The sequence below is a fragment of the Schistosoma mansoni genome, chromosome 1 (genome assembly GCF_000237925.1).
Source record: "Schistosoma mansoni strain Puerto Rico chromosome 1, complete genome".
NCBI classification, from domain to species: domain Eukaryota; kingdom Metazoa; phylum Platyhelminthes; class Trematoda; order Strigeidida; family Schistosomatidae; genus Schistosoma; species Schistosoma mansoni.
This window is the reverse complement of record NC_031495.1, coordinates 64,874,535-64,888,936: the sequence shown is the minus strand read 5'-3', so window position 1 is coordinate 64,888,936 and position 14,402 is coordinate 64,874,535. Positions and strand designations below refer to the sequence as shown.

General features: G+C 38.6%; 1 protein-coding gene and 1 non-coding gene across 2 annotated transcripts; both read left to right on the top strand.

Annotated features, from left to right (window-relative positions):
* Nucleotides 1–4,999: 4,999 nt before the first annotated feature.
* Nucleotides 5,000–10,726, top strand: Smp_000890 (mitotic phosphoprotein 44; the record flags this gene model as incomplete). Its single annotated transcript, XM_018795208.1, has 5 exons — nucleotides 5,000–5,020; nucleotides 5,857–6,275; nucleotides 7,279–7,332; nucleotides 9,005–9,074; nucleotides 10,508–10,726. 5 exons carry the CDS (start codon nucleotides 5,000–5,002, stop codon nucleotides 10,724–10,726), a joined length of 783 nt encoding a protein of 260 aa, XP_018649544.1.
* Nucleotides 10,210–10,276, top strand: Smp_tRNA_00856_Gln_TTG.1.1. The gene has a single exon. It is a non-coding gene (tRNA).
* Nucleotides 10,727–14,402: the final 3,676 nt, after the last annotated feature.

Genomic DNA, 14,402 nt, shown 5'->3' with positions numbered 1-14,402 from the left:
AGGGAACAGTGGTTCACGGATAGTCGCCAATCGCCTTCACTTTGGTCTGGAACCGTGTGTTAAAGGGATGCAAATTGGCCATCAGAGGGACGGATAATATCCGGTTGTAGAATGTATTCAAATTCAGTTCTGGAGATTTTGGCTTACTCGATGCTATATAAAGGAAAAGCATCAAGTTACGTGAAAGAAGTTTGCACATGGAGGGTTTTTCATACACTTTTAAAAAACTTCCAAAAGGGATATTACGTCTTCTGTGTACAGCTCTCATGACACCACATTCCGATGTATCACAGTAAATACGTCATCTCGAAAGTATTCAGACTACAATATTTCAGTACACACTTTTAGGGTGCTTAAACTTCGGATTGCCGCTCAAAGGTTGATAAACTATAGGCCTTACGGCCTTACACGTGGTTGCGAACCATCTTAAAGGAAATTCTTGCATCCTCAATGTCAAATAAAGCAACTCGAAGCATTGACTATCAGCTAATACATTAGGACGTACTTGGTTACATACAGATGAACATTATTATCCCTTCGTAACGAGGCTGATACTTTGACATTTGAGACTCATCAGAGCTACTTACGAATTCCTCCCTACTATAGAAACTCTGGCAGAGTAACCGATATCGTAAAATAACACATGGGTCGACATAAATAGTAATTGAACTACGTAACGATCTACAGCTACTAGCGCAGATCATCAATGTAGGCAATCTATGTGGATGATCAGGGGCCTGCCCGGGGTGACCAGAAAACTGTTGAAGTCACACCGCGAAGTTTTTACCTAACGTGGATTACCGTTCCGCCGTATCCAGGCACTATATCTACTTGGATGACCATGCAAAACATTATTTATTTATTTATTTATTTGAACACATAAATATTGGTACAAAGGGAAATCAAACACATATGCGCCACATAATAACAATCAGAATGTGAAGAGATTGAGAATGAAAAGTATGTATAAGAAAAAGGAGAACAATAAAGAACAGAAATTAATGTATGGTAGCGAAATGATAATGGGAGAAGCAGTTCACTTGGCAAATGTACAAGCGAAAAGAATTCCAGTTAAAGAGGTTACGTCCATTTTTTATGAAGAAAGTAAAATGAAGTTACAGTAGGATCACCACTGGCTTCTATTCTGAGCCACACCTTCTAACGTCTTTAGTCACTGTGTTGCACCATCTTAGGATCTCAGACAGGGAGTCGTGAAGGACCAACAGAAGCCAGCCCTTTTTGCAGCTTTCTTTCACACCACGGGCTTAGACAGATTTCATTACATAACAGTTGTCGTTTGTGACTAAACTTGAGGCCACTTAGAGTAGACCGACAAACTTCAATGAGTTGTGAGGAGACTGAAGAAACCCAGCGCTTATAAGCCACAAGCGGCTTGACTCGCCATTTTCATGGAGTCATGCAGTTGCAGCCAATACCCATTTATACTTTTCGGTGGGATGGTAGCTAGCCTTAAGCCCAGCCCAGTTTGATATTTAGTTGCAAAAGAAACCGCAGCCAGTTTACTGGCATCGAACCCTTTAAGACGATGATTTCATCGGGCACTGAAATGTAAGGTAAGATTAGGGCAGATATGAGCATGATCAGAGCCCAGATAGATACTGCAAATGGAGCAGTAGTCCTGCACACAACCACGTCAGCGGTAGCTGGTTGCGATGTGATCGGTCTGAGTTCAGGCTTGAGATACAGAGAGAGGGGGCCAGGTGTCACATCTGTAATGACTGTACCGGAAGTGAGTGCTAGCCAGAAACAGGTTGTGGTCCTTGCACAGTTTCAGCAGACGGTCCGCGTTATCTGCCCTGTGACTAACTTGTCCCCATCGGCCACCTAAACGACTCTCTTCTGTGCATTCAAGCCTCCACCTAGTACTACAATATCTGTCGAACGCACTTGCTGTAGAAGAACTGTTTACTGATGGTAAAACGCATACTCGATCACATACTAGTTGCAATCTGTAAGAGAATAGGTAGGGGTGACGAAAAGACATCATTTCTCACACCGATTTCTTCGTGCTTTGATGGAACATTCTAATCTGACAGCCCATAACCGACTGTTAATGGGGATCCAATCGATTAGTGCTGCCTCAGCTCTAGCGCTTAGCGTGACACCAACGCCAGCAAGACCAGACAAAGATACCATAGGATCCCCGGATAAACGCACGTAAAACAAGCCTTTTGAAGTGACGTATGGAGAGCTAAGTTGTAGTACATCACAAAAGTCTTGTATACGGGTCTCGGATAGACAACAAACGTCCACTTTAAGACTTTCTAAAGACATAGCCACCTCTATCTGTTTTCCGACCTGCATTAGTATGCAAACGTTGAAGGGAGCCAGTTTGAATGGTATAGGTAGTTTCAGAAAGACTTTTCAGCATTCGTATTCGGTTTTTCAACTCCTCTTGGTTGACCCTCCGTGTCCACCAACCCGGTTAAAGCACCGGACGTTCGCTTTTCGTCCTCTCAATTTCTTAGACAACAGTAATGTGGCGAGAAGGTAGTGAGTAGAACTTCCCCGACAGTAGCCGTACGAGCTTGGCCATGCAAGGGCATTTCAAGAGGGAGAGCAGACTGTCCTCACCGTCGGCCATACCAGACCATTTGGGGGCACCGTACAACACAAGCAAATCTAATACAAAGATATAATAGTAAGAGTAAGTACAAGACCACTACCGCATGGGTCAGTCCATGGTTCACAACTAATTGGTGAGCGTTGGTTGTCCTTGAACTTGAAGAGGATCGGCAAACTGCCCGGTATTCAGTGATATTATCGCCGGACGATTTTGAAAGGGCCATGCCACTTCACTGGCCTCACAATACCCCTTCACCAAATTCAGCGGGCTTTTGTATCAGTCTCAAATGCATTGGGAGTATTCGCGCGTCGGAGGTTGATAAGTGACTTTTCGATCATTGCCGAGTTGAAAGAAAAACAGAAACGAGAAGGCGGTGACCGTTCAGGATTGACGAATAATGATAAACAAGGAATGTTGAATTTACCAATGTACCTAAAAGTATGACCTGCGGTTTGGTCGAATGTTCAGAAATTAACGATGACAATGGTTTGTTTGAAGCAAATGAGACTAGTTTGAGATACAAGAACTTTGCATTGTTTAAACGTCTTCAGTGAATCACTTGGTGGGACTTATAACCACAAGGTCACTTGTGGTTTGTCGGTGTAGTAGCGTTGCGAACCGGGTTTTATTTTTATTGTGGTTAAATTTATTGATGTACTTAAAGTGCTTTCAATATCGTTTATTCATACAGCGTTCTTTTTCAAGAAAAATTTTATTTCTCGGTTAAGACAATCTCGTATTGATTCCTCAATATCTGCTTCTGCTTAAATATTCTGATGTGCTACAATGTCAAGGTATAAGCAAGTTGGGATCATCAGATGGCCTAATACTATTTCAGACCTTATCTAAGTTTCATTCTTTTCTGGTCGCCGATCCGCTACTATTGTTTTTTGGCACAACGACTATATGTAATGATTCAGGTGCAGACAAACTACTCTGAAATCGATAATCAGGTAGTCTAGTTTGAAGGTATCCGCTAAGTCTATGTTCAATGTGATTAATGCCCGGTCATGTACTTACACACTCTGTCTGCTCTCTGTAGTTTTTTATGGTTCAATTTTTCAGGGTCTATCTTTGGGTGACCAAGTTAATTCACCCCAAGGCGACAGACTAAAATCGGCCACGGCCTCTCATTTTGTTATTGCTACTGTAAAACAGTTAACATGGGTTAGTTTGGCCTTAGAAGTTTCGTAGCTGCAACTACCATATCGCTTTTATATTTTCACAATATTGGATACCAAAAAAGACTGATTTTTATCCATCCAACAGATAGTTTGATTTTTGACTGGCGTTTCACCTAGGACAAGTAGATGGATAGATTCAGTAAGTCTTTAGGCCAATACATTCGGCTTTCTGACTGTCTGTTTTCAGTGTTTAGTCATATCTTAATTCTAAAGCTACTGAAAACGTTTTGCTCACTTCAACAGTCGGAAAAATATTCCTTATACGTTATGGAACCACTAATTTCTCAGAAGGTGTTTGATGTTTTACAAATAGGTTGTTGGGGAACTTTCCTCGCCCTCCGATAATTTCCTTTGCTAACACCTCTTCGATCTAACTTCGCACGTTTCTCTTCAGTGAATAGGTTTTTGGGTCAGGGGTTTGTAATAAGGCGGTCATCGGTTGTTTTAAATGCAAATGCTTGATAAAAATTGACTTTATTACAAGTTTGCTCACCGTATTTGTGGTTTCTTTAGTAAAGGAGGAACGATGCACAGTTCTGCTTTCAGCCATACCGAACCTATGACTCTAGGTTCTCCTCCAATAAACTCAGTTGGTGCAGGGTCAAGTACTTCTCCGGGCACTTGCCAATATCTCCCAGGATTTTTAATGAGTGAAAATCCGCAGATCTTAGAGACGGTATCGACAAGCTCAGAGTCTAAAGTTTCACGCCAAAATGCATTTTCCTCACTTTCTGGAAATTTACAAAATATACCAGTGAGTTTCTCAAGGATTATGTTGAGGGAGTTTTTGTAGTTGTATTATGTATGTAATGTCTATACTCACATTTTAGTGAGTATAAGCACCTATGAATTACTCAGATTTCATGGTGGTAATTGTTCCTAATTCTAGGAATTGGATCTGATCAACATGTTTTTTGTTATTTGCTGTGTTTGGGAACAGTGCATCTGTGTCTTGACAATTGAATGACAACCCATTATATGATAGTCCAGAGTCATGGAATAAAACACTCTAATAATATAATGTATATTATAAGTAAACCCGATCTTATTTTTTGTCTTGTTTAAATAATAAAGGTGTAGTTAAAATTACACCACTCAATAACTTTGTGTTTTGATTGGTCTCGTATTCTCTAGTGAAACGGATTAGTAATCGTCACAGTTGTACTGTGACCCTCCATGGAGTTGTTTTTAAGAAGCGCATATTATTCGTCCGCTTTAACGAGTTTCAATGAACTCGGGAGATGCAACGGTGATCAGATAAGGAAATAACACAATGCTACGACCTTATAAGTATCCGAACAATATTACTCTGTATCTTTGAAGTGTCAGCACAATCCGACCTAAGGCCTCCCCACGGTGCTGCTAGATAGCAGGGGCAACTATATTAGCTCCGAAGTATAACCGGTCGTCTTAACTACTAAATCATAAATTAAAAACTATTTTTGACAACTTTCAGATAACTAGATGATTTCATTGATCTTTACATACTATGCATAATTTACAACGTCTAGCGTTTTAATGGGTTCTGAGAGTTATGAAATATTAAATCCTGTTGAACGTGATTGTTGAGACAACAATAGTTGTTGATTAGATAAATACTGGCACATATATTCCTCATAGATCGAAAACAATCTTTATAAACCATCTGTTAAGAGTCGTGTTTGCAGTGCTTTTTATACCTGAGCTATGACTGGTTAGTAATGGTAATCTAACAAGTAGATCACAAATTTGGATCCAGTTGATGCTTAAAAAGCCATCTATTTTTCGTGGTAACCTTCAAACACTAGGTGTACCTCATTCAAACAAACTGAATCCGTATTTAGATTGATGATATATGTCCTACTGGACTTCCTTACCATCAGTAAAGTCGTGATGTAGTGATCCACTATCCATAAGCTTTTTGATTGTATTTCCAAATCACTTTTCTTTGTTTCAAATTGTAAATGATTCGGACCAATCGATCTTCGCATAGTTCTGATAGGGATCTATTTTAACTGAGAAGTTACAACTATGAACACTATCTTTTACATCTTTTCTCATATTATCAATCGATCATTCATCCGGTTTCTTTATATATTTTTCTAGGCTTCTCAGTATAACAACAAACTGCAGCCACGCTATTTAAGTCAAGCACATGAGTCAATTGGACGTCGTTTAACATCACCTCCTACACGAAGTATGTGGTCAGCCGTTGGTGGTGCTGGTGTCCGTACAAAGCCCAGCTCAGACAATTTCGGTGGAATAAAACACAGTACACCAAATTACACTGTTGGTTCATCGGCGAATCCTCCTGTAAAACAAATAGGTGTTAGTCCTTTCCAATCGCCGGGTGATCCTAGTTATCATCGAACACCTTTGCATAATGTTGTCAATAATCGCCCACCTTTAGTTGGGTCACCACACCATAATAACAGTTTTCTTGTAAATCTAAACGATGGGAATAAGAAGCAAGATGGTATTAGTACACCTGATCGTTTAGCGGAGGCTTTGCTTTCACATCGAAGGTAACCCATTTCTCCAAATATTTACTTTTCTCATTTACACACGCTTATTCAAATGAGCTTTGTGGGTAACACGCTACTGTAACGGAAATGATCTTAACTATGAAAAATTAATAACAGTTTGACTTTATTCTCAAGTAATTTATATGAGCTCAAATAAATGTCGCTCCGATCAGATTTTCACTCTTCATGCCATAAAATGTAAACGCTGAATGCCGATGGCATATTCCTTCATATGTATTTAAAAATATATTATTCAGAAGGTTTTGTCAGTACTTGCTACTGTCAGGTCTACACTATAGCATGTCCGAAAACCTGCAGACATCGAAAATCTCCTTTGTTTTTTGTCTTACTACTAGTTCGCACCAAGAACCACAACCATCTATATCTCTATTCGATTATGTAGAGTATGTTTATGGAGTTAATTTGCCCCCTGTTATTTGTCCATCAAAATAAGGTGATAAAATAGTCTCGCGAGACAGAATCTGCTAGTTAATTAACCTATACCTAATTGTTTTACAAGGAGTCAATCCGTTGACATTCTTCTGTTGGTCCATTTCGTTTACTAGTGACGTCTATCTGCTTTCCAAGTATTGAGTATTCAGCTTGAAACTTTCCTTTGTAGATTATTTATAAAGTCTACTGTTGATGTATGATAGTCTTTATATGAACTGGAACTTACCTCGTAAATTTTGTAGATTCAATCGTAAATGGTTACATTTCGATAAGTAAATCAATATGCGCCCATCATGATATTTAGTGGCCAATTATTGTTCATATACTTAAGTACTTCATTTTCCATAAAGTTTCTAGTTGATTACAATACAGATAAAGTGAGATATGTAACAATGAGTGTTCGAAAAGATGATATTGTCATCATTCATTACAATAATTGAAGATTGACCTAATCTGTTTAGGAAACATGGATGATTTCTAAGCAAACATTGCTAACTGTTATTCATTTAACTTTACTTTTCTTTCCTATTTGTTTTTTCATGCTTATTAGTCCCAACGATTTTGATAATGCGAATCCACATGATTGTTGGGTAACTGTTTTCGGGTACGTTTGTCAACTATTTTATGTATCCTTCCCTATGTTAACATTATTACAGTACACATTTAAGGGCCCCTAAATGCTCTGGTACGGCCGGGAGTATGGAGAGTCCGCTCTCCCTCTCGAAATGCTCTCATATGGCCACGCGAATATATAGCCTCTGCCAGGGAAGTCCTACTCACTGCCTTCTCGTGGCATTACTGTTGTTTACGAAATTGAGAGGACGAAGAGCGAATGTCCGGCACTTTAACCGGGTTGGTGGACACGGAAAGTCCACCCAGGGGAGTTGGAAAACCCTGATTCCAAACCAATGGTGCACATGGGCTGGCTCCAGTATCCTGAAGGAACAAATGGCGTATGAACCCATCGTCGGTCACCGGCTACCATGGGACTGCATCTCCTTACGATGCTTCACTGCCTTATGGATCAGACCTTTAGGTCAAAGGCTCGGGGTGTGGCCCCTTAAGAAAACCACCTGCTTCAGTTTGGGCACCTGGGCAGTATCACAGCCCTCACACAAATCAAATGAGATTTGTGAGGTGCACATTTATCTGGTGCTTCCTTGTACCAATATTTATGTGTTTAAATAAAATAAAATAAGATAAGACACATTTAAGGTTACTCATGCCAAATGTTATAGTAATAAAAACATTTTATATGTGAATATTATTATTAATAACTCATTTCCAGGTATGGATTCATATACCTGACTTCGAGCCATGCTTTAATTGTAAAGGTTAAGGATACTCTCCAGCTACCCAAACCGAAGCAGCTGGAGCAAGGTTCAAACCTAGGGATGTGTTAATCTCTAATTTGGCCGTAGGAAGTGAAGTGGTTTATTTTACCAAGAAAATTTTATTTTCGACAGCTTTCTGACTTACGAAATCCCGTCACTCTCAAAAAAGTTCATATACCTTTTGCTAGCTTGAACCGTTTGTTGCATAGTTAAGATATCCATTTACCTGTCAACAAGCAAAAATGCTATGCAATAGTTCTCTCTGTATTATTTCGGGACTGCAAAACATGAGCTTTAATTATTTAGAACCTGTATGGCTTGCTCGTATTTAATCAGAAAAATCTTCGAAGGATTGCTCGTATATGGTAAGTAGCTTGTAGGTTAAACATAGACTATTAGTTAGAGATGGTACATCAATAAACCTTATCACCTGAGATAGCTAAAACATATTTTATGTATGCCCAACTATTTACCTCCATGCACACTGTTAGGTGGAGTGGTAATATGTTGGAAGAAAACAAGAGGAAGCTAAATCAAGACGTAGTATCATTCCATGGAGTCGTCAACCACTGAACTGAATTATGTTGGTAGATGCAGATTACCTGATTAGGGTCTGGGCGTTAACCGTTGTCAATGGTTTGAGGGGTTGAGTGACATGGCTTAGAATCGGTCGGAGTGGTTTAGATGCATTTATTATATGGTGTTCATTTTGATAATTCTACCTCGTTATGTTAGCATGGTAGGAGAACTTAAGCTTGCGCAGTTTTATGCCAGGTTCTACATTGTTTGTGATTGACTGGCTGAAATGGTAGATGAATAAATTTAAGCAATAAAATGTAACCTATCGTAAGCTATCTCACATTTAGTAGGTTATGATTTATGATCTGTTTTATGTCCAAAACTCAAAAATCTTTCTTCTATTCTGTCACAACTATAATTTAGGTTCCCTCCATCACGAGCTGCATTTATTCTTAACCAGTTCGCTCAATTGGGTACAATAGAAAAACATGTGGTCAGTGTGTGGCTTCATATCTTTTGTGTTTTAAATTATAGTACTTATTACGAGTCAGTAGCATAACTGTTTAATAATCAAATCAAATGACTATTTAAGCAATCTAAGCTGTTTTTTCTTAATTACCTCTTTGCTATAACTGTACATTGGTCGATAGATTTCGTAACTGAATATAAAATTAGTATCAGTCAAGTGATTTTGATTTGGTCAACCTATGAATATCTAAAACTAAGAATAAAACATCATAAGACGAGAGCTCTTGACTCAGCATATACAGGGAATAAAATAAAAGCTCAGAAGTGGGAACAGGTTCCAGATTACTTAATACAGAGAGTAAAAAACAACCAGTCAGTTATTAATACTGATTACTCAATAGCACATTGTAACGCATAATACAGACTGAATAAGGTGTTTTGTAAAGAGATTTGTATGGGCTGAAGATGATTCGTGTAACATACTGAAGAACCATTGGCAAAATGATCAACATCGGATATTTCTTTCTGTTTACGGGCTCCTTTGCAATGAACGGTACAGTATAATACACGGTGGAGCCTAGGAGCCACCTGAAGGTTTTGAAACATTTACTTTAGATCACTGTGTGGGATTCCTGAACCGAACCACATGTAAAATTGTAGGTCTATATTGTGTCAGAGTGCCAAAATATTCTATTCTTTATTTCTTCAATTCTGATCAACTTATGATTTCTTAAGAGTTTATTGTTTTAATTGTATTCAGTGATAGAGTACACCTTGGTAAAACTCGTCTTCACCTTTTCAAGAGTTTAACACTCGAATCACATTCGATTAGAATTCTCGTACATATTCCATAGTGAATAAATTTACTTGTGTTGAATGAAGCAAGACGAGTGTAATATGGCTAACGTTTCAGAGTCAATCAATGAGTATCATCATTGTTATCATCATCTATCAAAGAATATATATAACACGATACCAAAATTCTCATCTAATTCCATTTTTTTGACAATCATAATCAAATTCAACTTAGTATTGTTTGTTTGAATCTTCCCATTGATGTTTAGGACTGTACTGGTCAGTCTCTTATTGGCATATGTGCATACTGTGTGTATTGCCTCGATATAGCCTAAATTCACAAGTATGGTAAGCAAAGATGGACTCAGTGGCCGAGTGGATAATGCGATGGCGTTTGAAGCGAAAGGTGCTGGGTTCGAGTCCCAAAGTGAACATCAACTCTGAGATGCAAGTACATCCAGCTGACGAGTCCCAAATGGGACGAAACGCGCGTCAAACTGGATTCCACTGCTGTCCACTATCCATCTTTGCTTATCAATCATAATAATCCTTTAACTAATCAGTGATAATCCTTGTCCACCCATTACTATCCAACTTCAAAATATCTAGTTTATAATCATTATACCATCTATTATTATTTTTCTCCTTCAAAATTTCTTCTAGATTACAAACAGTGGTAATTGGATGCATATTAAATATCAAAATAAAATGCAAGCTCATTGTGCTTTAAATAAAAACGGCAAAGTATTCGGGGATAATACCATGGTCGGTGTATCAGTCTGTACCGATTCTGTAAGAGTGAAAATGTCTTTTAATTTTATGTATATATATATGTTTGTGTTGCAGAACAAAAAAAGGTTCTGCCACACCTTGTTGTGCTAATGAGGTATGGCAACTTGGACCGATGCATATGTGTGCCTGGTCCTACGTTGTAGCTGACTGACTAACTGACTTGTGTTGCAGACGTTTTACGCTTATTTTATAAAATTACTTTCAATAGTATCAATCATTAAGTTATATATTTAGTTTTGTCTTTAGTTCATACACTTTCGACTCCTTGCTCAGGAGATTTATTATGAATACAGTGGTATTGAGTGCTGTTAGAGGTATGAGGGCAGTTATCACTTCCCGGTTGCCCACACCATGGCAGGGTTCTTCTAGGTTAGAAGTGGTCTTAATGACATGAGAGCGTGACCGCAGTGCCCAAGAGATAACTGCTTGAGGTCGGTCACACACGACCTTTTTGTGTTACCTCCGTACTTGTTGGGACCTTACCGCCGGAGACGGATATCTGTGGGGTAAGGCGAGGTGTACATTTTTAGGGGCGACCTTTTCTAACTCCACCTCTCCTTGTGGGAAGGCAGCATTGCTGTTATGCTGGTTGTCTGAAGGACTCCAGGTGACATGACTCAGAATCGATCACAATGACGTAGGTGTATACATTCTTTATCTTCCCTTAAACCTTGAGATTAAAATTGCTTCATATCTGTCTTTCTTCCTGTAATATATCCTTATATACAACATTTTTATATATTACCACCACTAAATTAACTACTTCTATGAATCCGGTGTTCATCTTGTTGTGCTAACGAGGTATGGCAACTTGGACCGATGCGTAAATGTGCCTGGTCCTACGTTGTAGCTGACTGACTAACTGACTCCTCACTAAGCAATTCGTACCTTACAAGTATAGATTTAATAAGTTCTTCATATGTTATCTTTCATTTTGCTTTTATTACTTTTCCATTATATGCGATAATACTATCCTAAGAGTCCAACTGAATTTGAAATAATTCTAGACCTATTTTAGGATGTTCTCGTTTCACTAAGTGACATTGTCCCGATACTATAAAATGAAGACATCGTGTTTGTTCTCAGAAAGAGTCTAACGTGGCACAAATCCATGAAGTCACTGACGAGTAGACTGAGCCATGTTGGTAGGTGTACACTACCTGGTTGAGATCGGCAAGATGATAGTAATCGATGGTTAGAGACCTTGAATGACATGGCTCAAAATCGTTTGCAATGGCGAAAATGCATCCACTCTTTATGTTCTCCCAAATTCTAATCTTCTGAATTCTTCATGTCTCTATCGTTTTTCTCTTTCCAAATTTATTTCATTGAATTATACTCCTTCAATAACATCTTCAAACCCTAATCTTTCGGATTGTTGCTTATACTCTTACTTCTACCAATATGGGATTTGAATTGTCAACTGCATCTGTGTGCTAATGTGGTATGGCAACTCGAACTGATGTACGTACGTACGAAGTTCTACGTTGTGACTGACTGAATGACTGACTATTTTTTGTATTTGATAGTTTTTAAAATATTCTCGACTATTATCCTTTATAATTCTTGCAAATCTTTACTTTTACTTACTTAGGCCTGTTACTCCCAATGGAGCGTAGGCCGCCGATCAGCGTTCTCCAACACACTTTAAGTCCTGGGCCTTCTTTTCTAGTTCTATCCAGTTTTTGTTCATTCTTCTCATACCTGTTTCCATTTCTCGGCGTAATGTGTTCTTTTCTATTCCTCTTCTCCTTTGACCACCAGGATTCCTTGTGAGGGATTGCCTTGTGACGCAGTTGGGTGATTTCCTCAATGTGTGTCCTATCCACTTCCAGAGCTTCTTCCTGATTTCTTCCTCCATTGGAACCTAGTTTGTTCTCACCCACAGTGGCTTGTTACTGATAGTGTCTGACCAACGGATTCGAAGTATCTTGCGTAGACAACTATTAATAAACACTTGTATCTTCTGGATGATGGCTTTCGTAGTTCTCCACGTCTCCGCCCCATACAGTAGAACTGTTTTGACATTTGTATTGAAAATTCTGATCTTGGTGTTGGTTGACAATTGTTTTGAGTTCCAAATGTTCTTCAATTGTAAATATATTGCTCTTGCTTTGCTGATCTTCGCCCTCACATCTGCATCAGATCCACCGTGTTCACCAATGATGCTGCACAGATATGTAAAGGTTTCCACATCCCTCAAAGCTTCTCCGTCAAGTGTAATTCGATTGGTGCATGTTGTATTGTATCCATAGTATTAGGCAAATCAATTAGTCAATAATGTGAATCTTTATCGACTGAGATGGTTGAAACATGTATAATATGTATGTCCTACCATGGCCTATGTCAACTCGTAATGTTTTCTGGTCTAAGAATAGGTTAAAAGAAAGGGGTGATCAAACCAAGATATGTCATCAGTCGATGCAGTCACTGTTAAACTGAATCATATAGCTAAATGTAAATCACATGGTAAGGATCTCCACAATTATAATCAATGGTTACAGACATTAGGTAACACATGACTGAGAATCGTAACCAAGTTGTTATTACAACATAAGAAGACAAATACATTTGGACAACATAAAAATCATCGAACAAAGATAATGCTAAAACCAAGTCCATTAGTCATTAAGATGGAAAAATCCCTAGGGTTCGTGTATTTTTTTTCGTACAAAGTGACCATCGAATTAGTTACAAAAAGTCAGTTTTTTTTTAACGCTAGAGGATTTTTAATTTAGCCTTGTATCGAAGTTTTACTTAGTATATATGGGTTTAATAGTGCAATGCTTCGTCACTCAGACAGGATCACTTTAAGATATTCAGATCAGCAGTTAGTACTCTGTCAAATACCGTTCATTACCCGACTCTAATCTATTCTACTGTCATAGGAGGAGGGTTAAGCGCTTGGAGACAGATGAGAGGGAACCCTGGACCTAAGTTCCTCACTAGTTGGCGCTTGTCAGCAGTTCATACCTGCGGTTTTGGGATTGTTAATGTCCTATATGGGATTTGGACCCACACCACCAAACTTCAGTCTGAGATGCCACTACTGAATTATCTAGGGCGTACTTAACGGCTCATTGGGCTGAGATATTTGCATCAATTAATGAGTCCTAAGCGGTGGTATGTTTACGTAGTCCTTAGTGTTGAATAAAATGTGGCTACTAATCTAAGTAATCTGACAACGAATATATTTTGTCAGATGGTCGGAGGTAGGCTCCTAGTTACTACCCAATGATTAGTCAGTATAACATCAAAACATGGTTCACGCGATGTTGAGTCACTTAGACTAGTGGTCACATTACCACTCAATAGACAATTCAATCGGGACTACACAAACATGATAATGAACATTATTGAATGATCTACGAGTGCAGAAACTTGGACGGTACTCTATGATTTGTGAGTTGATCTCTCTTGCCTCTACACTATCACAGTGTTTCAACAGTATTTATGCGTGATCACACAATAATAGAAAGAGAGGAGTCCTCTGTAAGTGGACTCTTAGTGTTTTCTGAAATGTAAAAGTATTACAACTGTTCTGGACATATAGTTTACCTATAATCTTGGAAGATATGACTCAATATACTCAAAAGTTTAACACCCAGTAAGGGTATACTGTCGATCATTACAAAGAACTGGGACTTTCCACGCTTTCCTAGCAGGGGCTGTATTTATATATGAATGTAAGCGAGATGAATAAAATATATATGTTAATTTGTTGACGATGACATAACATCCTTTACAATATTGCAGACATAACAAA